The 25,003-nt window shown below is 45.0% G+C and overlaps 2 protein-coding genes across 2 annotated transcripts; one reads left to right on the top strand and one right to left on the bottom strand.

Moving 5' to 3' along the window:
* The first annotated feature begins 5,301 nt into the window (after positions 1 to 5,301).
* Positions 5,302 to 15,050, top strand: tnpo3 (transportin 3). The gene is made up of 23 exons (XM_084909614.1): positions 5,302 to 5,573; positions 6,864 to 7,064; positions 7,470 to 7,543; positions 7,631 to 7,787; positions 8,066 to 8,209; positions 8,310 to 8,485; positions 8,571 to 8,709; positions 8,836 to 8,982; positions 9,279 to 9,386; positions 9,472 to 9,563; positions 9,642 to 9,781; positions 9,920 to 10,115; positions 10,292 to 10,379; positions 10,474 to 10,550; positions 10,627 to 10,687; positions 10,772 to 10,912; positions 11,250 to 11,366; positions 11,462 to 11,556; positions 11,644 to 11,800; positions 11,880 to 12,047; positions 12,138 to 12,250; positions 14,291 to 14,374; positions 14,465 to 15,050. Exons 1-22 carry the CDS (start codon positions 5,454 to 5,456, stop codon positions 14,349 to 14,351), a joined length of 2,772 nt encoding a protein of 923 aa, XP_084765740.1. The 5' UTR covers positions 5,302 to 5,453; the 3' UTR covers positions 14,352 to 14,374; positions 14,465 to 15,050.
* A 1,183-nt stretch (positions 15,051 to 16,233) lies between these two features.
* On the bottom strand, positions 16,234 to 24,475 carry irf5 (interferon regulatory factor 5). The gene is made up of 8 exons (XM_084909617.1): positions 23,921 to 24,475; positions 22,975 to 23,161; positions 22,871 to 22,896; positions 22,769 to 22,796; positions 22,378 to 22,689; positions 21,309 to 21,698; positions 21,121 to 21,239; positions 16,234 to 16,642 (listed from the first exon to the last, which is right to left on the bottom strand). The coding sequence occupies exons 1-8, from the start codon at positions 24,092 to 24,094 to the stop codon at positions 16,454 to 16,456; spliced, it is 1,425 nt and encodes a 474-aa protein (XP_084765743.1). The 5' UTR covers positions 24,095 to 24,475; the 3' UTR covers positions 16,234 to 16,453.
* Positions 24,476 to 25,003: the final 528 nt, after the last annotated feature.

Genomic DNA, 25,003 nt, shown 5'->3' with positions numbered 1-25,003 from the left:
TCGTTTTCCAAACAAACTTAATTTAATGATTGATTTCATTAATTAAATTGTTAGTGATCAACACATACTTACAACAGCAATCATATTAACAGCCAATAACATAACAGTAAAACTTTAATTATGCTAAATGATTTATCTGTACTCTTTAAGTTTGGTTACACGTAATAACTAGAAACATTAGCATCCCGCCAACCAGCTCACTGTTGTGGAGAGGTCGGTGGGTGAGAAGCGAGGTACACTTGGACAGGTCACAGATTCAAACAAAGATCTCTTTTAGTGAGGCAACAGAGCTGACTGTTGCTCTGCTGCCAACTCTAACAATCCTTCTTACAGATGAAGAGGTAAGTCCCTGCTGTGTGATATGGTTCGTGATGGGTTTATAAAGTTTTTAGTGTAATAAACACAAGCTGTTGTCAGGCCCACTGCAGGGCGATGAAGACGCCTGATGATGAAGAGCAGCAGCAGGTGGCTGACAGATCTAAATCCAATAAGAGTCTTTTGTTTTTCCGTGTGCCCAACTTCCGATGTAATCCGGATATTTCAGATTTACCTGACCAGGTGATCCTCCTCAATCCTCCAAATCCTTAAAACATCGTCACACAGTCAGATTAGAAGACTCACGACCACTGAAACGGTTAAAGGGGTTCAGCGTGAGGAAGACTGTGAGGAAGAGGAGGAGGAAGAACACCGAGCCTTTAAGAAGGAGCTGTCCTCCAACCTTCATCACTTCTCCTGCTCAGAGTCCGGAGAGTGTCGCAGACAAGAAGAAACTGCACCGTCTCCACTTCTGTTGCCCATTTTCATCCTGGACCAGACTGAAGAGGAGACACATTTATTGACTGATCAATTGATCAATGGCTGTAATGATTGCTGACCTTTAGAGCGGGGGCTGTATCATAACCAGGCTGTGAGCTGCATGGAGCATGGGTATGATACGACTTCAGTTTGGAGGTGACTTGCAGCCTTAAAAGACTGATTAATCATTGATGTATTGACTATTGATTACTTGCTACTATGGATTATTGATTAAGCTCCTGGTGGTTCAGGTATGAAGACCGGAGATTATGTCTGCTGCTTTCACTGTTTAATGTTAGGTTTCTGTTTGTTGTGAGTCTGTGCTGTAACACCAAAGGTCACAGTGGCCTCAGGTGTTCATGTATCCTGTATTATTTATTTTCATCCTTAATGTCTGTTAAATAAAAAAGAACCTGCTGATCAATGAAGTAATTTGATTGTGTGAATCATTACTTTACTTCAAACATTTAAATGAAACTCAGAAGCTGTTTTGGTTTAATTATTATTTTTAATAAAATTCCTTTTTGGAGCATTGAGGCACACTATTATTCATCAGATTTATTATCCTGTTATTACAGTTATAACTTCAGAAATGTTTTTAACTTCCAAACTTCTGATTATTGAAACTGAATCAAACTCCAAGCAGCTCAGTTTTTTTCTGTGAATAAAAATGCCCCACTAAAATGACTTATTGATCAATCAATGCCCTAAATTTTGCTCACAGATGACTTGCCGTGTTTCTTTGGGTTTTAGAGCAGTTAAATTCGACTCGATCATCAGAGCTCAGAGCACGTCATCAGGTCCCTGAACGTCTCTTTATCCAGGATCTCTTTTCCTTATAGGGCTTCATTTATACTAACATCATTAGTCAGGGTTAGAAGTCACAGGAAGTGGGAGATGAATGCGAGAAATGAACCCAAGGTTTGTCAGTCTACCTGAGAGTAGTCGCCACAGCCTGCATCAGGTTTGGTTTAGTTACAAAAAAAATAAATCTGGAAGCATCAGAAACATGTCAGTCATAAGAACTTTAGCTCACATCATCAGCTGTTGTTGATCTGTCTGTAACTTGCAAGCCTGAACAGCTTCATTAAAATCAGATATGAAGCTGAGCAGATGTTGCCACTGGTAAAACTCTTTAACATTGATGTCAGTGATGAAACTAACCCTGTACCTGCTACTTGTTCATGTTCCCCTAATAAACGAAATGATCAAAAGTGTATTTGTATTCACTCAGATTATCTCTGATATTAAAGTTTGTTTGATCTGAAACAGTGTGACTGCACACGCACACACACTCAGGGTTAAATGTGATGATTTTAAATGTGTGTAGGTTCTTCGATATCCAGGTTCAGCATGTTAATTTAGTAATTACAAACATTTCAAGTGTAAATGTTTGTGAACATATTTATTTTTATTTGTACTCCTCCGTGTACGATCCCCTCCGTAAATCGCCTTGCTGTAGTGGAGGACTTTTGTGTCCCAAGTATCCATGGAGCTCTGTTGGCTTGGGGGGCCCGGTGGTAGGGCTGCTCAATCTGCTCAACATTTGGCAATAAACCCTATCCTGATTCTTCTGAAGTGTGGTTGGCCTCTCTGTCACAGACAGGGTGAGGAGTTTAGTCTTTTGAGAGGGGCTCAGAGTAGAGCTGCTACTCCTCCACATTAAAAGGAGCCGGTGCGGTTTTAGATACGGGCGACACGGGCGGTTGCCCGGGGCGGCATCGTGGTGGGGGGCGGCATCACAGGCATCGGCAAAAAAAAAAAATGCTCGTAAGGGAGACCGGGGATAGTTGTAACATTTTTGACATTTCTGTCTGTAAATTGGAGCTCTTTTAAGGTAGTGGATTCAAAATGTAATGCAAAATATTTACATGTCTCGGCTATTAAATAGTGCAGCTATTTTCTCTGCAGCACAATTACCCATTGCATGGTATGGTCTCAAACACAAAGAGTGAAATGTTACAATTAATCCCATAGTCTGGGTTAGTTGTAACATATCCTGGGGTGAAATGTAACACAATGAAATAAGGGTACTAACAAAACATTAACATGTAATCTTTGTTTATTCAACACATGAATGCACTTAGAGCCATTTATGTAGCTATGTGTGCGTGTGACAGAATGCAGAAATCTAGCTTTTGAGCATATTCCAACCCCCCCAAAAAAGACAAATTATGGAATTTTCTGCAACTGAATATTTCATTAATTTTGGTTGGTCTTCCTTGATTTTGGCCTCATTGGCTCAGTGGGCATTATAACCTACAACTCTTGCACCAATTTTGAACATAACAATGAAGCTGAAAAAATGTAGTTGTTCACCAGCATCGCAATTCCATTACTTTTTATCATGGCTTACCTTGGTGTGGTTTGCAAAGTGCTTCAGAAAGATGGGGAAATCTGTTTCTTGCACCCATCCTGATTTATTTCCATTACCAATACTTCCTACTGGTCCATCTCTGACACAGTGGTCTGCATAATGTATGTGTGGGAACACAAACATTGGAGGAATTGTGTTGCCAATGGCATTAACCGCATATACAAAAGCGACCAGTGAACCTCTCTCTGCTGATGTCGTTGCCCCAACTTGTTTAATATAAGTTAAAGTAATAGTGTGGTAAGTTGTAACATCTGCATTATTGTTACAACTAACCCAGACTGTTGCTGTTACAACTGACCCAGACTCCTATAGCCATGAACTAGCCAACATTACAGCCAACGGCTAATACATTAGCACTAAAGACCTACACAGAATATATCCCCATAGACATGCAAATAACATAATTTAAGTTTGAGGAGTTTAACTGCAAAGCAGATAATGCTATTAGAAATTGAAATAAAGTAGAAAAACTTACTTTTTGGCATACAAATTACTTTTTTCGTGTTAAATTGTCTGTGTTTGACAAAATGTGCTGATTTTTCACATGTGATAGCAGCTCTGAATTGGGCATGCACAGGATGAGTCACATCATTTGAAACTTAGCCCTGATTGGAGAAATTGGAAGTGTTACAACTGACTCACGTTACAACTATCCCCGGTCTCCCCTACTCATGCTGCCCCGACGTCAGCCAGCGCATATTGGGAATGGCATAGGCACCGATCGGTTTTCTCTCGCCCATTTGCTGGGAGTAAGGACGCCCTCCGTTTGCAAAGTGCGCCTGCTGCTTGCGGCGCAGAGAGGAGAGGGCGGGGCGGCGGGGGGTTCACTGGCTGGCTGGAGCAGCATCTAATAACCAACTCGCAAAATAAAACAAAATTAAAACAAACCAGCAAACATGAAAACACCAGACATTATGATACAGACTTATAATTTGCACCGATGTTTTTTCGAAATTCTATACACAAAAAGTGAGCGCGAGAGCCCTTGCTGCGCCTGCTTGCTGCTGAAGTCAAAGTAAACTTTATTGTCATCTCCGCTACATACAGTCCAGTATATAGAGAGACGAGACGACAAGGCTCCAGTTACAGCAGTGCAAGTAAACAAACAATATATATAAGAAGAGTAAGAAAATAAATATCCACTTTAGGACTCGGGGTAAAGGGATCAATAACATTTTAAAATTTAAAATTTACAGTTTGATGATTTAAATTCTCACACACAAGCCATCGAAAGGGGAGGGGGGCGGCTGCTTCCATATAGAGCACATTTCATTTATAATATTGTAAATCCAAGCCCATTATGTATTCATGATTTGAATCCTGGGTTGTGTGAAATCTCAGAAATAAACCATAGACAAAGTGAATCTGTGAACTAAGGTGTAGGTTTGTTAGATCATGTTGTGGTGATCCTCGAGTTGGGGGATTTGTGTTCATACTGGAGTGCAAAATTAAAACCAATGGAAGATGGACAAGAAAAGTTCAAAGCCATCAGGTCCTCAGTTTAGAAAAAAGAGAAAAGAAGAGGAGGAGAAACGAACAAAAGATACAGGTAAGCAGATGTGTCATTGGGTAATGGCAGGTCATCCTGAAACAATCAGAATCAGAATACTTTATTAATCACTAAGGAAATTATGTGAGTTACAGTTGCTCCAAGAAGAAATGGTAAAAATAGCAACAGGAACAGACTAAACTCCAAACAATACATTATGTTACAGATTTTAATATTAATTAGTCATTGTCAGTTGTTGATTCGTCCTGTTCTCATTGTATGACGAATTATGATGGCTGTTTGGTAGCCGTTTGCATACTATGCATACTCTCTCTCTCTTCATATGTGTGTGTGTGTATACAACAGTTTTATGTTAATGTCCAAGGCTACTGCCCTCAGGCTACTGCCCTCACCACCCAAACCCAGGTGTGAAGCAGAAGATGGATGGTTATGATAAGTTGTCATTAAATTCAAATTAATTTTTTATTGTACTGTATTGTAATTTATTGTATCGTATTATTATTGTGTCCCTAGTTTTGTTTTATTTTAATATACTGCATTTTATTTCATCATTTTATTTTTTAATTGCCCTCTCACAGAAGTCTTCTTCCGGGAAGACAGAGCGGAACTTCTTTTGGTGCCCGTGTTTCCGGTGGGACCGGGATTGCCGTTGCAGCGGAAAGCCTGTGAGATGGCGGTCGGCTCTCGGAGCGTTTAGGACCCTGAACCCGGATCCGAGCACCCGGACCCCGAGCTGTCTGCCTCACCGCGTCCCTGTGTCTGACCCGAGCTATGGAGGGCGGCAAACCGAGCCTGGCGCTGGTGTACCAGGCGGTCCAGGCCCTGTACCACGACCCGGACCCGGCCGGGAAGGAGCGCGCCTCGCTGTGGCTGGGAGAGCTGCAGAGATCGGTGAGAGGGCGGGGGGGAGAGGCCCGGGCGGGCGGAGGTCGCTTCGTGTTTTCGGGGGTCTGTGTGAAGCGGATCTCAGGGTTTTACCTGTGTGAAAACGCACAGGTGAAGTGTAGTGCGCAGTCTCAGAGGAGCCACCGCTTCCGTTAGCATAACAGCTAAGCTAAAGAAAATGAATGGAGGAAAACATGCCGAGCTAGCTGCTATGCTAACTGCTAGCTGTCTGTATGTTACTTTGCCTGCCTGCGCACGTGTGTGTGTGTCTGTTTGTTTCTTTCTGTTTGTGTGTGTGTCTTTGTGTGAGAGAGTGTGTGTGTGTGTGAATGAGTGAGTGAGTCACCTTGCTGCAGGTGAGTAAATGAAGCGCTCCCCTGCCTGTGTTTGGACTTCCTGTTTGCGGTTCCGGCTTGTTTGTTTTTATTCAGCTGTTAGCATGTTAGCATGGTCACAGTCAGGTGACCTGGGGTAAAAGGTCAGCCACTGTGCGTGAGGGCTGAAGTTATGCAGGTGAAAGTTTCCCCCTGTAGCAGTCAGCTGATCAGTGAGCATGCTCAGTGGAGTGTTTGTGGAGCCCCAGCTCACAACCTTCAGTCACGTGAGAACTAATTCGAGCCTCTCAGGTGGACCTGAGGAGAACACCTGAAGAGAACACCTGAAGAGCTTCAAGTTCAGTCAGAAGGTGGTTGATCTTTTGGGGACAACAGATCAAACGGTTCATTGTAGTGTCACCTAGCTGGAAACGTGAGGCTGTTGTTCTGGTCAGATGTTCTCCCGAGTGGCTGATGGGCATTAATGATAAGGAGCAGAATCAGCAGACAGCCCATGATTCAATCTTATGAAAATAATTCACTGAAGATTTGGGTTTTTTTTTAACAGTTTACAATGTGCGAGTATTACAGTAATATTCGCAATCACCACCTGTAGATTATGTTGTCAAAGTTAAACTTTGTTAGTACCTGTTTTATACAACAATGTAACATCATCTCTTCATTTATTTTCTTACCAAGCTCACCAACATTTCACTAAGACCTGCATAAATGTTGCCATAATATGAGTCACTCTGCAACTGAATAGAGTCAAGTTGGCAATTATGTGCAATCTGTTTGAGATAATACAGCAGTTGCCTGATAAAGTTGCCTCCTTCAATTTAGTCAGAAGTCCTCTTGTTCATATTTTAATTAGTTTATTTATTTTTGTTTGGTGTCCCTGTATAGACAAAATATCATAATGTTATGCTGTGTCGATTTTTTTCTTCTCCCATCCCTCGCTATGACATCACTTCCTCCTCAGATGTATGCTTGGGAGGTGTCAGACCAGCTGCTGCAGCTCAAACAGGACGTGGAGTCGTGTTACTTCGCCGCACAGACAATGAAGATGAAGATCCAGACGAGCTTCTACGAGCTCCCGCCAGAGACCCACAATGCACTGCGAGACTCGCTGCTGACGCACATCCAAAACCTCAAGGACCTGTCACCCATCATTGTAACCCAGGTAACTGCACCTGTTCCGCCGGTATCAGCATCTGATCGGAGTCAATAGGACTTCATTGACTCTTGACTGATCCTCACCTTTTGTATTCGGCTTGAGTCAGCTGTAAAGTTGTCTCAGTGGGGTTTCCCTGGAAACAGCTGATTATCGCTTTAGTTAAGAGGAATGAGTCCTGTAACAGAATCAGCCTGAGAAATATTTCTTACCTGTGATGTTTAATGTTGGCTTGAGCTGGTTAACACCTGCTTTAATACATCTGTGTGGTTGTTATCACACCTTGTCGGAGGGCGGGGGTTTAACTGTAAAAAGTAAGCTGAACTTGCAGTGACATCATCAGGGTTTAAAAACAGGAAGTTTGTTTGGGATAGTTCTTACTTGAGTAACTCAGACCATCACCCTTTCCCTCAGCTGGCTTTGGCGATCGCTGACCTTGCCCTTCAGATGGCGTCCTGGAAAGGATGTGTTCATACACTGATAGAAAAGTAAGAATTCACAAAATCGGCTAACACAATGTTTTCTCTGAAGCTGGTCAGTGACTAACCTGTTCCTCTGTCTCCGCCCCTTCTCAGGTACAACAATGACATCAGCTCGATGCTCTTCCTCATAGAGATCCTCACCGTGCTCCCAGAGGAAGTTCACAGCCGCTCGCTTAGGATCGGAGCGAATCGGAGGACGGAGATCATCGAGGACCTGGCGTACTACTCAAGCACCGTGGTTACCTTGCTGGTGAGACACCTGTCTGACTCTCACCTGTCAGACAGCTCAGTAATATTTCTGTCTGAACACCATTGAATGTTGATCGTATCTGTTCACCGGGCCAGTGGCTGTTTAACTGTCACATGATAGCCACATTAGCTGCATGTTGTCATTAAGGTAGGGGTGTGGCTAGTAATAAAACCATAATGATAATGTGGCGGAAACTGTTATCACTCTAAAAATGGAGATGTCACTGATGATGTCACTAATCTTTATTTAAACAGGACTCTGACTTTATTTGTCCTCAGACAACCTGCGTGGAGAAAACGGGGAATGACGAGAAGATGCTTATTAAGGTGTTTCGCTGTCTGGGCAGCTGGTTCAACCTGGGCGTCCTCGACAGCAACTTCATGGCGAGCAACCAGCTGCTCATGGTGCTTTTCCAGGTCCTGGTAAGTGAGAGTGCCGTCAAAGTCAATGATCTGATGATCACGTGAGCCTCGATCTGGAATCGTGTGAATATTTCTATGTTACCCCAAACTGTCTCCACAGCAGAGGGACGAAACCTCTACCAACCTCCACGAGGCGTCCTCCGACTGTGTGTGCTCTGCGCTCTATGCCATAGAAAACGTGGAGACCAACGTCGCATTGGCGCTGCAGCTCTTCCAGGGCGTCCTGACACTAGAGACGGCCTATCACATGGCAGTAGCCCGAGAAGATCTGGACAAGTGAGGACAGATGTAGTTCTGATTGTGGCATTCATGTGTTGTTTACATATTGTCAGTAACACGCGTGTTCAATTCTCATCCTCAGAGTGCTGAACTACTGCAGGATCTTCACAGAGCTCTGCGAGACCTTCCTGGAGACCACGGTCAGGAGTCCAGGACAGGGCATGGGAGACCTGAGGACCCTGGAGCTGCTGCTGATCTGTGCAGGACACCCCCAGTACGAGGTACGAACACACCCCATGGCATTGCATATGACATGGCATATGAAGCTCCTGTGTGTTCTAATTCGGATGTCGGCCTGTCTGGTCTGCGTTATGGTTCTGTGTGTGATTCTGTTCTCTGTGGTCCAGGTGGTGGAGATCTCCTTTAACTTCTGGTACCGTCTTGGGGAACACCTGTACAAAATCAACGACCCGACTTTGCACGCCATCTTCAGACCGTACATCCAGAGGCTTCTCCACTGTTTGGCCCGGCACTGCCAGCTCGATCCGGATCATGTAAGAATCCTTCTGTGTAAAGTTTTTATGATGCTGAGTTTGAACACACTGCTGTAAGTTTAACCTTGACTGTATTACTTGTCCTTGTTGTCTCCATGGTGGTCCACAGTAATGCACACAGGTGTGTTCACCGTGAGTGATCAGTAATCAGTGAATCAGTTTGAATGTGAAGTCAGAAACACAAACAAACTAAAATGTCAGCGTCTGTCAGACTTCCAGCTCTGGCTCCACCCACAGGTGTTGGCTTCAGGCGTTCAGGTCATGAAATCTTAGTCTGAATTTTTCTCCGTCCACAGGAGGGAATCCCGGAGGACACAGACGACTTTGGCGAGTTCCGGATGAGGGTGTCTGACCTTGTTAAAGATGTCATCTTCCTGGTTGGCTCCGTGGAGTGCTTCGCTCAGGTAACTAATCCTCAGGTGGTTTCAGGCTGACAGGTGGCATCTGTTTCACCTTTATTCTTTCATTAACATCACTTCCTGTCCTCAGCTGTACTCCACGCTGAAAGATGGGAATCCTCCCTGGGAGGTCACAGAGGCCGTCCTCTTCATCATGGCTTCCATCGCAAAGAGCGTCGACCCGTGAGTATCTGTCACTGCCACAGGAAGTTCTCACAGACGCGTTCATCAAGTAAACATGTTCTCCATGTCGGATTTCAGGGAGAACAACCCGACGCTCACGGAGGTGCTGCAGCAGATTGTGTTACTTCCGGAGAGCGTTCACATGGCGGTGAGATACACGAGTATCGAGTTGGTTGGCGAGATGAGCGAGGTCGTGGACAGGAATCCCAGATTCCTTGGTACGGAAGAATGATCCTGAACAATGGCAGTGTCCTCATGATGCTGTCAGCCATGTTTTAACTTCCTTGCCTTTCAGGATGTCGTAGCTTCACAGGTGCGTCTGGGCATACTGAATAATATTTTGTACTTCCTGTCAGACTCTGTGTTGAACTACCTGATGAAAGGTCTGCGAGAGAAACCGCTGGCATCTGCGGCAGCAAAGGCGATCCACAACATCTGCTCCGTGTGCAGAGATCACATGGCTCAGCACTTCCACGGGCTGCTGGACATCGCTCGCTCACTAGACTCCTTCGCCCTTTCCACAGAGGCTGCCGTTGGCCTGCTCAAAGGTACCTGCTCTGACATCATCACATATTTGTACTGTACCTGCCTTGAATTTATCAGATACCTATGGTCACATTTAGAAGGTACAAGGTTTAAATCTCTGACACAGGTTTATCCTCATGAGTGGTATAGATGCAGCAGGCTCATGTGTAATCACATCAGTGTACTATTACCTGTACAGGTACGGCTCTGGTCCTGGCTCGACTTCCTCTGGAGAAGATCGCAGAGTGTCTGAGCGACCTGTGTGCTGTTCAGGTTATTGCTCTGAAGAAGGTCAGAGGGGTGTGTGTGTGTGTGTGTGTGTGTGTTTGTTTGTTTGATTGTTTGTTTGTTTGTTCACTTATGTGTTTACTTGTTTGTGTTTTAGCTTCTGACTGAGCAGTCCACGAACGGTAAATCAGCTGATCCGACGGTGTGGCTCGACAGGTTGGCTGTGATTTTCAGGTGAGTTCTCCTGTTTGTTCACTTCCAGTATAACTTTAATGAAACAGCTGACGGTGGACACATCATTTCTCTGCAGACACACAAACCCGATCGTCGAGAATGGACAGACTCACCCATGTCAGAAAGTCATCCAGGAGGTAACACACTTGCGCTCACCTGGAAGTCTGATTTGAATAGAGTGATTTGAATAGATGTGGTACCTTTGGTCATGTGACTTGCAGATCTGGCCCGTATTGTCGGAGACTCTGAACACTCACCAGGCTGATAACCGCATCGTGGAGCGCTGCTGTCGCTGCCTCAGGTTCGCTGTGCGCTGTGTCGGGAAAGGCTCCGCCTCCCTGCTGCAGCCGCTTGTCACACAGGTGAGACCTCATATCGGACAGCGAGCAGGAAGCAGGTTCAACAAGCTCTGAGCTTCCAGAACAGCTGATCAGAGCTTTTCCAGTCGGCTTTGAGTATGTGCACCATGATGTAGTCAATCAGTAATCAATCAAATGAGGTTTGAGTGAAGCAAGTGTTGTTGAAATTTGTCACACAAAATAATCATCTGTGAACAGATTCAAAGCAGTTTGCCAGACTCCAGGGGGCGCTGTGACTAAAGTGTCAGCAATTCTGATTGGTTTAGAGAGAATCTGTGATCCCTGGTGATGCAGTGTTGTTTTGTTTCCAATGAAACAATCACGTGTGTGTTGTTGTCAGATGGTGGGCGTGTATCAGGTGTATCCACACTCCTGCTTCCTGTACCTGGGCAGCATCCTGGTGGATGAGTACGGTATGGAGGAGGGCTGCAGACAGGGATTACTCGACATGCTACAGGTGAGCACACCTGGGCACTGAGGCTCCACCTTTCTGTTATGTGCTCATTAAACTGGTCAGTGATGATGATGGTGGTGTGGCTTCCTCCTCCTCAGGCTCTCTGCATGCCGACCTTCCAGCTGTTGGAGCAGCCGAACGGTCTAAGGAATCACCCTGACACTGTGGACGACCTTTTCAGGCTGGCCACCAGGTGAGTCTGAGGCTCCGCCCATTTGAGCCCGATGGTGCCACGTTCCGTAGCTCTGCCCGTTTTCACCCGTTATCCTCTTCTGCTCAGGTTCGTCCAGCGAAGTCCTGTCACACTGCTCAGCAGCAGCATCATCATTCACATCATACAGTGCGCCATCGCCGCCACCTCATTGGACCACCGAGACGCCAACTGCAGCGTGATGAAGTTTGTCCGAGACCTCATCCACACAGGAGTCGCCAACGATGTAAGTCTAATGGAAACGTGCTGTAAACGCCAGTAATGTCACAGGAGTCTGCTTCACCTTAACACCTGTGGGTCTGCAGCACGAGGAGGACTTCGAGGTGAGAAAGCGTCTGATTGGTCAGGCTATGGAGCAGCACGGCCAGCAGCTCGTCACTCAGCTGATGCACTCATGCTGCTTCTGTCTGCCGCCGTACACGCTACCTGACGTCGCCGAGGTGCTGTGGGAGATCATGGTGTTCGACCGGCCGGTGAGTAGGTGGTCAGGCATCTCAAACCTATGTGCATGCTGGGGGTGTCAGGTGACTCTAGGTGCTGATGATGGTGTCCTTGTGTTGCAGACGTTCTGCCGCTGGTTAGAGAGCGCCCTGAAAGGTTTACCGAAGGAGACATCAGGCGGCGCCGTGACAGTCACCCATAAACAGCTGACTGACTTCCATAAACAGGTCACCAGGTGAGATAACCAGTGTTGGGCAAGTTACTTTGAAAAAGTAATTAATTATAGTTACTAGTTACTTCTTCAAAAAAGTAACTGAGTTAGTAACTGAGTTACAATATTCTAAAAGTAATTAATTACTTGAAAAGTAACTATTGCGTTACTTTAAAAAAAATGTTTAACCCTCTGAGGTCCAGGGTATAATTGGTCATTTTTAACTACTTTTGATTTTCCCTCCACATTTTACCTTTAAAAACTATTTGCTTTGCCTTGTTTGGTCTCATCCTTTTCAGCACAACCTCACGTGTCTGAATTTACAGTCATGTTTTCATTTTGACATACTGTATTAACACAGTTGATCTAAAATCAGACAAAAAACATAAACATAAAATCAGAGTAGAAAAAGTTATATTTTTACTGTAACAACCACAAACATGTTTAATGATAATATTTCATAACTTTAACTGTAAATATAAATTGTCAATTTTAAAATCCTCTGCACAAGTTTTGCAAACAACAAAGTTATTTGCAGCCATTTACCTTTTACCCTTTGTTATAACCATTTCAATCTATTTACAGAACAATCAGCTGTTCTGCATTCAATAAGATGCCACACAAATTATTTGTGCCACTCCAAAAAAATAATTTCTGTCCACTATAAAGGAGAACATCACAGCCTGATACCTGCAAGTCTGACAGCAGCAGGTGTATCACTCCTCCTGTTTTTATTCAGCAGTCGCGTCATTTTACTGACACACAACACCAAACTATCCTCTACACTACACATTAACTACACACTCCAAACACGCTAAACGTCACAAATCTCTCACATCTCTAAACTCTCTCTCTCTCTCTCTCTCTCTCTCCTAAAACTTCCCCCTCTTCCGAAACAACCAAATGTCGTGTTGCCATATCATTTTTTTGGTTGGTCGACATGGTGCATTTTTCCACCAACACGAACAGGCTGTTTTTTGTTTTGTTTTTTTATTTTTTGCTCATAAGCAGAGTGCTTGCTGCGCTGTCCTTAGACAGTAAATGTGACGAAACTATTGAGGAAAAAACGCTGCGTATATATTGTTTATCATGACTCTGGTTTTACGTGGCCTATCAACGCAGTTTAAAAACTGGTATATTTCACCTTGTTGCTTTGTTATCTTGAAGTTGTCATGTGATCGACTTACCACGACTACTTTATTCTTCCTCAGTCAAACAGCAGCACTCATGCAATTGTTTTGCCCCCTTAGCTCCAGGTGTTGTGCTAGACAGTGATCGTCTGTGATTGCGGTCCGCGGGAGCGCGCACAGCTGTTTAAAGCCATAGCGCCCAGATTACTTAGGTAGTCAGCTACTTCCGTGCAACTGATATAAGATGGGTTAAACTGAACACAGCTTCAACGTCTGTTTGTTAAAAAATAGTAACGCATTCAGGGACAGGCGTTGCTGACTGTGAGGCATTCAGAAACAGACGTTGCTGTCTGTGAGGCATTCAGGGACAGGCATGGCTGACTGTGAGGCGTTCAGGGACAGGCGTTGCTGTCTGTGAGGCGTTCAGGGACAGGCGTTGCTGTCTGTGAGGCGTTCAGGGACAGGCGTTGCTGTCTGTGAGGCTTTCAGAAACAGGTGTTACTGACTGTGAGGCGTTCAGGGACAGGCGTTGCTGTCTGTGAGGCGTTCAGAAACAGGCGTTGCTGTCTGTGGCATTCAGAAACAGGTGTTACTGACTGTGAGGCGTTCAGGGACAGGCATTACTGACTGTGAGGCGTTCAGGTAAGAGTGCCTGAGGTGTGTAGCAGGTTTTGTCAAGACTCGCTCGTCTGATGGTGGAACACAGACAAACTGGATCCGGATTGAGCGAGTCTGGACTTGTCCTGACCTGATTGGGAGGTTTCAGGTGTATGAAAAACACTATATGCACTGGTAAAAACAACTCTTCCAACTGAGGAGTTTATTTCCTGTAAAATTGATCTCATGGTCTGGTTAAATGTTTTTGATAAACATTCAGTGTGTGGAACACCTGCATAGGTGACAAGTAGATAACCTCACATTTGTTGTTCTGCAGCGCTGAGGAGTGTAAACAGGTGTGCTGGGCCATCAGAGAGTTCACCAGACTGTTCCGATAGCTGCAGCCTTCTCGCACCGCCAGGTGAGCCTGTTCTCAAGTACACTCAGGTGTGTATTCAGCCTGAGTTTGTTTGCTTCTCTGATATGTTTAAGACTTCTTTTTTCCCCACAGGTAAATCTTTTTGTTGACGAGCATTCAGAGGTGACGGCAATAATCTGCGTCTGCAGACGAGGATCCAAAGGGATGAAGATGATGAAGGACTTCGAATGTGAACAGGGCGGCTCACTCTGAAGGACTGACAGATTGAAGACTGATTGGACAGAATGAGTCCACCCCAGCTCACCTGAACTCACCTGACCTCACCTGCAGCAGGTGGTGAGTGGGCGGGGCTGGGTCCGGCAGGTGGGCGGGGTCAGGAAGCTGCGGTCGTGAATCGGAGGATGTGCCTGGTCAACAGTTTTTAGAGATTTATTTTTGGACTTTGGTCGTGGTGGGGTTTTTTTGTTTGTTTTTTTTTTTTTTTTTGTCCGTGCCATAAAAGGAGCCAAAAGATTTTCCATGATGCTCTTGGCTGCAGCGTGCTGCGGGAGGATTTGGCGTCACCTTTGACCTTTTTAACTTTGGTTGAATTTTAGTTGTTCTTCCACAAAGTGAAACAGAGTGAACTCTGGGTAATGAGGCGGAGAGACTGACACCATGACATCATCGGTGATGTAGCCTTGTTGTAAACAAATTAAAAAAAAACAAAAACTGCTCATCCAGTGTCTCTGTTATTACTGTCACCTCACCTACCTGTGCCAGTTGGTCAGACAGCTGCATGGTAGCCAGGTGTTTGGGTTCTCGCTCTGGTTAGCAGGTGTTAGAAGGAATGAGGTTGGCAACCTGATGAATTGGCTCAGAAGGGTGCGGAGGCTTTCTAAAATAATAGAAACCTTCATCACAGAAATCTTCAAAGTCAAACAGAGCAAATCTTTTTGCTCCTCCATCACAGACGCTCCAAGGTCGGTCACAGACCCGTGAAGGCAGTGCAGCAGCTTTATTGGGCATCGGAGGGCGTGAGTGAGCTGGTGGTTTGCATCGTTCCAGGTCTCATGCTACAGCACAGAGAAGATGGAAAAAGTTTCTCTGTATGTGGAGCTGTTCGTCTGCAGAAGGCTCAGTTTAAATGCGTCACAGGTGTGATGTAAGCGCGGTTAAACCGTCACGCAGGAACAAATCCGTGAGTCAGACCTGAACCTGCTCAGGACCACATACTGGAGCTCACTGAAGTGCTCTTCCTGTCCTCAGCCCTCAGGGGAGCGTCTGAGTGGCTTCTTGCAGGAAATTCTCAAACTGACTGTCAGGAGCTGAAGTCTCTAAGCCCCGAGGAAAGGAGCCCCAGTCCTTCATTTATCCCCAGCTTGAACGCAGAGCCATGAACGCTGGGGAGGCGAGGAGCTTGTAATTCAGACACGTCAGTAAATCAAGTGTGACGTTCACCAATCTGTCAGATCCTCTGCATTGCCGAGCATCTCTTTTCCCAAGTCCTTATCTCCTTTCCTTGATGTTTTCCATCATTTGGTGAGGTGCGTAAGGTAAAGAGATCAGAGCTCATTCAAACCATCGTCTTTATTCAAAATACAAAAAACATTTGATTATTTCTGATGTAAACAGACACAGGTCATACTGATTCTGGAGCTGCAGGTCAGGTGAGCAGGAAGGTTCAGGTGTATGGCATATTTTTCCAAGACTGAAACTACTGATTATTAAATTCTTATTTACTCACAGCCCAAAAGCAGACACCTGCAGGTTCAGTCAGGCATCAAAACACTGGCTCACTCATTTAGTGCATTTAAATTGATGCTTCAGGTTTTACCTGAACAGGTAAACACTGAAGTAGAGTCTGACCCTCTCAGGCCTGCTAGACCTATTACCTGGTCTAAAAACAAAAACACACCTGGTGTGAGAATACTGCAACGGCCTTTATTGAAATTTGAACATAGAAACCTCCCAGAAAGGTGTCAGCATGACAACAGAACAGGAAATACACCTGCAGACGTCTACCCGTTTGTCTCAAATGTTCAGTTTCTGTACAGCTGCACCTTCCCTCCAGTCAGGGTTTCCTGCTGTTTGGGGGAGGGTGCAGTAAGCAGTGTCTGTGTCGGGTCCAGGGCCCCTGGTTCAGGGGCCGGTGGGGTTCCAGGGTCCTTGGATGTTTTGGCTCTGCAGGAGCCTCTGCAACTCTTTGAACTGTGCCACCGTCTGATCCTTCACATCGGGGTTTGAGATCTGCAGCCGGATGCTGTCCGTGGACCAGCTCAGCTCTCCGGAGAACATCTCTGTCAGGATCCGGGCCACCACAGGAATCACCTGAGGACAAAAAAAAAAAAACCACTGTGAGACATCCACAGGTGTCTGGAGCTCCATGAACATGAGGCAGTCAGGAGGTTGAAAGGTGACCTGGCTTGTGTGTCTGCATCCCACACAGTGAAACTTTATTCCTAACACTGGGTTAAAAACAGGAAGTGCACAGAGAGAAAGGTGTGGAGGGAAAACTACACGCTTCGAGGGAATTATTCATACATGTGTTTAGTCGCACACCCACAGACAGGTGACCAGGAGAGGCTACAGAACAGATATTCAACATTTTACTAAAGAATCCGGTTTGTGCTTTGGGCAGAAAAAAGTGGATTCTTACATGTGCGCCATGTGTCAACAGCATGTAGAAAGCAAGACTATCATGTCATATTTGACCTCCGACCTCACATCTATGTTCACATCTGCATTTATGTATCTGTTACCTCTTTAACAAAGTGCACAGAAACAGAAAGAAATTTCCAGGTATCTGTGGTGTCTGTGGGCCGGTGCAAGTGTGGGGAAGCATGAAGGCAGTGACGCTTTTTAAGTGGCAGCTAATTTCAAATGCAAGATTGTTAGTGAGTTTCCTTGCTAACAACCTAGCTGCTGGACTTCTCAGGGAGAGAAAAGAATAAGAGGTAACTTCAGTCAGAGGTGGAGGAAAAAGACAGAAGAGGAAGAACAAAGGGTATATTTAAAGGTGAGGCCTGCTCAGGGAGATTTAATGATTACATGTGATGTCATCATTTTAATCACATCTGTGTATGATGAGTTTTCATATTGTGAAATGTGTTGCATAACAAATCAAGTAAATTAACTGTGTTATTCAAACATTGAATGAAGTGCAGATAAACAGGTGAGCGTGCTGATGTAATGTAGATTACATAAAGCGCAGCAGAGATTAATATGAAGTTAAGCTGATGGCGCTGAGATCAACACTGAATTCCACCTTTGTACTAACGGATACAACTGTTCAGGTCAGCTGATCACAGCCTGCACTGTGAGCTGGGACTCGCCCCACGCTGAGCCCCCTTTACCTGTAACACGTTTTCCTGTTCAGGTGTGGAGGCAAACTCAGCCTCTACCATGTAGGCAACATAAAATACCTTTTTTAAATTCTTTGTTTACATCACAGATTCAAGATGAGTGCATTCATGAGAAATAAATTTCAGATTTGAATAGCGTTTTTATTCTCATTTACTAATACTATGTTATTATTGTATTAATATAACACAGGGTCATTTTACCTTTGCATAATAATAGCTGATAGAGATGTCCTAATCCTAACCTACTGAGTACACGTCACAGCGTGTACTTTTTCACTTTTACTTGAGTAAAGACATTGAATCAGTTCTTCAACGTTTACTGCAGTATTTTTAAGTATCTGCACTTCAACTTAAGTACAGAATGTACTTTTACCACCTCTGCTGTAATGTACTAATATGCAATAAGTTCAGGGAAATCATGTCCAGTTACTTATGAGCTGCTCCTGCATGTTTGTGTAATCAGAGTAAATTTGTCATGGAAACGTCTGAGTTTTACTGCAGTACAAACTTCGTGAAGTATGTTTCAAACAACAAAGATGACAAATATTAGCACAAACCTGTTCCCTTAAAAGGAAACGCTGCCACAAAGTGACCTGACAGCTTCATGCTAGCATCACATATATCAACAGAGCTAAAACTGACCCAACAGAGACCACACATAATAGAAGACACACTCTTGACCTACTGATCTCCATGGGCCTGAGCATTTTAAAGGTTACTGTGTCTGATGTGGGCCTATCTGATCATTACTGTGTTTTCTTTGAAAGTAAAATTTCAGCCCACATAAATATGTCAACAGCAGTGATCACAAAACGGTGTATAACTGAAAACAGTAGTGAGATCTTTAACCAGCTCTTCCCCTTAACACCTGACCTGACCTGTCCAGAGGTTCAGTCAATGAGCTCGTCAATAGCTTCAATGCTAAAATGTTAAATGTAATGGACACTATTGCTGCCATTAAGGTGAAGGTTATCTCTGGAAGGAAGAAGTCTCCATGGAGAAACTCCACACTGGTGAAAAATGAAAAAAGAGAGTGTAGGAAAGCTGAGTGCAGATGGAGAAAAACAAACTTCCAGGTTCATTATAACATCTATAAAGAGAAACTTCACAATTATAATTTACAACTGAGGAGTGCAAGGAGGTCCTACTTCTCTGACATCATCACCAAAAACAGTCATAATGCTCGGGTCTTATTTTCTACAGTTGACAGGCTAACAAACCCTCCTGTGTCAGTGGCAGCTGAACTTCACTCAACCATGGCCTGCAATGACTTCGCCAAATTCTTCACAGACAAAATCCAAAAGATTAGACAAGCAATTGGTACATCAACAGCAGATTCAGGATATGTACTGTGTCCACTGAAAAACTGTTTAAACACCATCAAACAGTTTCACCCTATTAACAGCAAAGACCTGGAGGACATCTTAGGTCAACTGAACTCCTCCTCTTGCTGTTTAGATGTCCTGCCAACAGGTTTTTTCAAAAAGGTCTCAAAGACTTTGGAGTCAGACCTGTTACAGATCGTCAACTGTTCTTTAATGTCAGGTGTGTTTCCAGAACCACTAAAATCTGCTGTAATTAAACCTATACTGAAAAAGGACAATCTTGACAAGACACAAATGAACAACTACAGGCCGATCTCAGATCTCCCATTTTTAAGTAAGATCATTGAAAAAGCAGTTTCTCAACAGCTCAATTACTTCTTAAAACAGAATAACTGCTATGATGCCTTCCAGTCAGGTTTTAGACAGAACCACAGCACTGAAACCGCTCTGACCAAAGTGTTTAATGACATATATCTGAATACAGACAGTGGAAAAATGTCAGTCTTAGTTTTACTGGATCTCAGTGCAGCATTTGATACAGTTGACCACAACATATTACTCAAACGACTGGAGAACTGGGCAGGTCTTTCAGGAACTGTACTAAACTGGTTCAAAACATACTTAGAAAACAGGAAATACTTTGTATCAATAGGTAACTTCACATCTGAGCAGACAAGTATCACATGTGGAGTTCCCCAAGGTTCCATCTTGGGACCTCTTCTGTTTAACATTTGCATGCTCCCACTGGCACAGATTATAAAGAACAACAAAATAAACTATCACAGCTATGCAGATGACACACAAATATATATCACAATGTCACCAGGAGACCGAGGCCCTGTACAGGCTCTTGGTAAATGCATTGAGGAAATTAATGACTGGTTGTGCCACAATTTTCTCCAGCTAAACAAAAACAAAACTGAAGTAATAGTCTTTGGTGCCAAAGAAAAACGATTACAGGTCACCAGAGAACTTCAATCTATACACCTAAAAACCACAAACCAGGAGAGAAATTTGGGTGTAGTGATGGATGCAAACCTAAACTTAGAAAAACACATTAAGACAATAACAAAATCAGCTTACTATCACCTCAAGAATATTTCAAGGATAAAAGATCTGATGTCGCAACAGGACCTGGAAAAACTAGTCCCTGCATTCATCTTTAGCAGGCTTGATTACTGTAACAGCATCTTTACAGGTCTACCTAAAAAATCAGTCAGACAACTACAGCTCATTCAGAACTCTGCTGCTCGAGTCCTCACTAAGACCAAAAAAGTGGACCACATCAGTCCAGCTCTGAGGTCTTTACACTGGCTGCCTGTCCGTCAGAGGATAGACTTTAAAGTTCTGATGCTGGTCTATAAAGCTCTGAATGGTTTAGAACCAAAATACATCAGTGACCTCCTGACCCAGTATGAACCTTCCAGATCCCTCAGGTCATCTGGATCCGTTTTTTTATCAGTTCCCAGAGTCAGAACCAAACACGGAGAAGCTGCATTCAGCTTTTATGCTCCATATATCTGGAACAAACTCCCAGAAAGCCTCCGATCAGCTGAAACACTCAGTTTATTTAAATCCAGGGTGAAGACTCACCTATTCTCAGCAGCATTTGAATAAAGCGCCAAATCCGCACTGTTTTACTTTTAAGCTTAAATTTCAAAACTTACATTTTAACTACTGGTTTTATCTACTATTTCTTTCTTTTTTTCTATTTTAAATCATGCTTTTTATTTGTTTTTGTTTTTTAATGTCTCTGTAAAGCACTTTGAATCACCTTGCTGTTGAATTGTGCTAAATAAACTTGCCTTGCCTTTTCATTTCCAATGGGAGCTGACACTGACTATTTCCTGGCATCTGCAGGACTGAGCTCTGACTCGGGTCATGTTGTTTAGTAAGGAGTTTGGAGACAGACAGGTTCTTCACAGCAACATCAGCCAATAGGAAGTACTGAGGCTGCTCAGGAGGAGGTAAGTGATGTAGTGAAGGTTAACTGGAGGTGGAGGGGTGGAGCTCATAAAGATTCTGGTTCTGACGTGTTCGGGCCAAAGGCTTCTTCATTTTTTTGCACTTGTTATAAAACCGTCAGCACTGCCACTCAGTTTAAGCTCTGCCCCCTCACCTGCACCATGATAAGCTTCTTCTCTTTGGGCTTATTGTCAGGCCAGTCCTCCCCGAAGCAGAAGTAGATCTCGAAGGGCGGCGGGTTCGGGGCTTCACCTTTCTGGAACAGGATCAGCCCTGCGGACAGAAGCATGTCGGTTAGAACATATCAGGCAGCATGTCAACAAACCCGCACACCAAACTCACCTTGCAGGAAGTCATTGAGGCTGAAGACCTTGATCTTCTTCTCTCTCTCCATGGGGTTGGACGGGCCGTGTTCTGGCATGCCCGGTCCAGACCAGAACACCTTACACTGGCAAAGGCGGACAGCGTAGATGTCCTGCTCACAGATCTCCAGGATCAAGCCGCGGTCCATCACGTCCAGCAAGGCCTCGGTGTAAAATCGCTGTTTCTCGTTCTGCATCTCTGATGTTCCCGGGAACAGCACCTGCTGGAGGTTGACAGGTCCGAACAGGTCCACCTGCTCTGGGGTCGGTTCCAGGTGTCCGTAGTACAGCCGGCAGCCCTGAGGGTTACTGACGATCAGAGAGCCCATTGTACGGCCCCGGTACTGGAACTTCAGGTCCAGATCTGTTACTATAGCAACACGAGATACAGGACCATTACTGTGCCAGTAGAGGGGGGACTTTTATGTATGTGTTATTATCGTAACAAAATTAATGAGATTATTTGGGGGCACCGCTCCTGACACGCAAACAGGACGCTGCACTAATGGTTACACTGAAGGGTGTCACAGACCCTGCCACGCCCTCACCTGCTTCTCTGCAGGCAGGTGACGTGCAGATAAACCGTCACAGGATTTGCCGTGATATTCACCTTCAGTTTGCAGTGCTCACCTGTTAACGTTCAATAGGGCTATGCGATATGACCAAATACATGGGATGATCATGTTATACTCGTTTATTTCGTGCTGTCACAAAACACAATGTTTACTGCAATGTTGTTTCATTGCCTTAGATGACGATTAGCAACAGTCACCACAGTAAAGCCACCAAAACAAATCATTATCGGGACAAGAAATAACATTAGGGTATGAGATTTTGATCATAAAGCACAGCCCTAATGTTCACCTGTGAATGCACAGGTGAACCTCATGGGTCTGTGAAGGTAACCCTGAGCTCTGCTTTGTGGTGCTGTATTGTTAAAGTGTGACATCAGAGTTGGTTTGATGGTAAACTGTCTGAGCAGCGCCACGTGTGGTAGCGTTTTAGCCCTGAATCTGTGACAGGAAACTGCGTTAGAGGTCAGGACTCACGTGGGACGCTGCTCAGCAGGTCGTACTTGCAGGGCTGGTGGTTCTGAGGCTCTGCCTGGTTCTCGACGCCCACCATGCCGCTGGCCTCCATTAGGTCCGGCTCTGGTTGCGCAGCGGCAGCATTCAGATCCTGAAGTCCATTATGGAGGAAGTGTGCCTGACCCTGGAGGTCAGAGGTCATGGTGATGTCAGGAAGCAGAGGCACTGGGATATGCGGCGGTCCAAATGTCCCGTTAGGGGGTAGGCTGAACTGGTTCATCTCTGAGGGAGCCGGGAAGGAGGCAAAGGGGGCGGAGTCACTCAGCCTGGGGTCTAAGGAGACATGGCATCATCACATTACATCAACAGCCACAGTGTTTCCATGGTGACACTGAGTCGAAGGTGTACTTACTGATGGAGAGGTCCATCAGGTTCGGCATCTGAAAGGATCAAAGTGTTTCGGTCAGTCACGTGAAAACATGTCAGACTGTTTACATCATGTGATCGTTCTCACCTCCTCGTCATCGTCCTCAGCGCCGTCTGAAACACAAAACGGGGATCATCACTTCCTGTCATCATCGCACATCAGAAGGTTACAGTCGTGCAGGTGAAGCTCACCTGTGCTCCCGGGGTGCTCGCACACTTCGTAGATCTTGTACGGCTGGACCGGCGTCTCTTTGGTGCCATCATACTTCAGCTGAAACTCGCGGCTTTTGTTCAGAGCACAGCGCAGATTTGCCTTCCACTTGGCAGGGTCGGGTTCATCTACTCCCTCCTGGTACTTCCCCGTCTCCAGAGCCCATGCCTAGGACACACAGACCAGGGCATAACTCACATCTGACAGATAGGACTCACCTGTGCTCAAGCTGAGAGATGTTTTGCCGTGCCAGCAGTTTCCCTTTGTTTCCAGTGTTTATCATAGGCAACGCTACTCAAAGTCAATAAACACTCAGACTGACACACAAAAGAGGAAGCAGTCAGCAGAGAAGGAGGAAGTGACATCATCACCTGTGTTCAAACTGAAGTTGTTCAAAACGAAACTCCGCTGGAAGGAGGAAGTCAAACGCCTACTTCCTCTTCACATGTGTCGCTCAAGAACCCGCTTGTAGTTTTTACTTTGGTTTGTCTGTGTGTGTGTCCGTGTATGTGTGTGTCCTTGTATCTGTTTTTGTGTGTGTTTGTGCACATGTGTGCATCTGTCCGTCTGCGTGTGTTTGTATTTGTGTACATGTTTAGACATCTTGTGAGGACAGAAAAAATGGTATGCTACTATACTTGTAGGAACTAACAATTACCTATGAGGACAAAATGTGTCACCATGTGGTATTAGTGACAGGGTTACAATTAGCTTATACTAAGGAGTAGGCTGTGGGTTAGGATTCAGCATTCATTTTTGATGGTTGGGGTTAGGGAAAGCATTATGAAATGAGACGAGGTCCTCACCAAGATATGAAAACGAGTGTGCGTTACTATTTTCTGTAAAAAAGTTTTTTGAAACTTGAAACATGATCACAGCAGATGCTATATCAGAGGTTAGAGGTCAGGTGTGAAGGGTTAACCTGACCTTGAAGATGGTGTTCTCCTCGTCTGACACGGGCGTGTGGCGCGTGGCGTGTTTCCAGGGGATCTGGAAGAGGCGGTGGTCCGCGCTGAGCCACTGCAGACCGGGGTACCTGCCGCTGTTCACCTGCGCCAGCAGCCAGGGCTTCAGGCGGACACGCCGGGGCTGGACGCTCATGCTGGGAGGACTGGGAGCGGGAGAGGATTCGCTCAGACCGCGGAAACGGTCCCTGAGCACGAGCCGCTTCTGACACTTCGGAGCTTTGAATTGATAACTGTAATAATTATCGAGGAATTGGTTTTTGATCGAACTGTTTCACTCCGCGCGGGTTCACGGGCACTGATACCTGACTGCGTGTGCGCGCTGGGCGGATGGACTCACCTGGCCGGGTCCGGTCCTGGTTCAGAGTCTGCGCGCTGTGTTCCTCCTCTGCGGCGTGACGTCAGCAAACAAACAAACAAAGAAACAAAAACAAACAAACAGAGGGCGGCGGAGCGCTGAAGGGCCGGAGAAAAGTCCCGAGACAAACTCGTCCTCAGTCCGATCACATGACGTCAAGTTAACTTGAAGGAAAACTGCTTCCGGTGGCAGATCAGCTCTCGACAAAATAAAAGCTTCCGCAGAAGTTATTTAAAAAACAGATAGTCAAACTGATGCACAGTTACTTAAATAGCCATCCTCGAGGAACCCTAACCATGCATCTGTTTGAGAGGAACCCGGGCATAACCACACCGCAACAAACACACATCCTGACAGTTCTAAACGCTGAATCTTTTATTGTGAAGGTGTGTCAGGCGGCATCCGGCGAGTTACGCCTCTCTTCAGGTAACTTTACGGACTTTGTTTTCTTTGGTAGTCTCCAGGATCCTCCCTTCCTCCTTCCGGAAACTTAAAACAAGCGTTTAGTTTTTGTTGACCTGTTTATCACAAACAATCAATATCCATTCAGAAAGAATTAATCAGAAATAAAACAATAAAGAGCACAACAGAAATATGACAGATACCAATGAAAAATATTAAATAAAATGTGTTTTATTATCAGACATTATCAGTGCAGGTAATCAATACTGATCCGTTTTATAAATT

The sequence above is a fragment of the Perissodus microlepis genome, chromosome 17 (assembly GCF_051167445.1).
Source record: "Perissodus microlepis isolate ML-2025 ecotype Zambia chromosome 17, ASM5116744v1, whole genome shotgun sequence".
Taxonomy (NCBI): Eukaryota; Metazoa; Chordata; class Actinopteri; order Cichliformes; family Cichlidae; genus Perissodus; species Perissodus microlepis.
This window is presented reverse-complemented; position numbering and strand designations above follow the sequence as displayed.

What these genes read in the sequence shown, in the direction of transcription:
- irf5 (XM_084909617.1), bottom strand. Translation starts at nt 24,094, where the DNA reads ATGAGCGTCCAGCCCCGGCGTGTCCGCCTGAAGCCCTGGCTGCTGGCG. An exon ending in AGGAGAACACCATCTTCAAG is followed by an intron (nt 23,162 to 23,920) that starts GTCAGGTTAACC and finishes TGTGTGTCCTAG; the next exon opens with GCATGGGCTCTGGAGACGGG. An exon ending in CCTGATGGACCTCTCCATCA is followed by an intron (nt 22,690 to 22,768) that starts GTAAGTACACCT and finishes ATGTCTCCTTAG; the next exon opens with ACCCCAGGCTGAGTGACTCC.
- tnpo3 (XM_084909614.1), top strand. Translation starts at nt 5,454, where the DNA reads ATGGAGGGCGGCAAACCGAGCCTGGCGCTGGTGTACCAGGCGGTCCAG. An exon ending in TGGTGCTTTTCCAGGTCCTG is followed by an intron (nt 8,210 to 8,309) that starts GTAAGTGAGAGT and finishes CTGTCTCCACAG; the next exon opens with CAGAGGGACGAAACCTCTAC. An exon ending in CAGGAATCCCAGATTCCTTG is followed by an intron (nt 9,782 to 9,919) that starts GTACGGAAGAAT and finishes ACTTCCTGTCAG; the next exon opens with ACTCTGTGTTGAACTACCTG.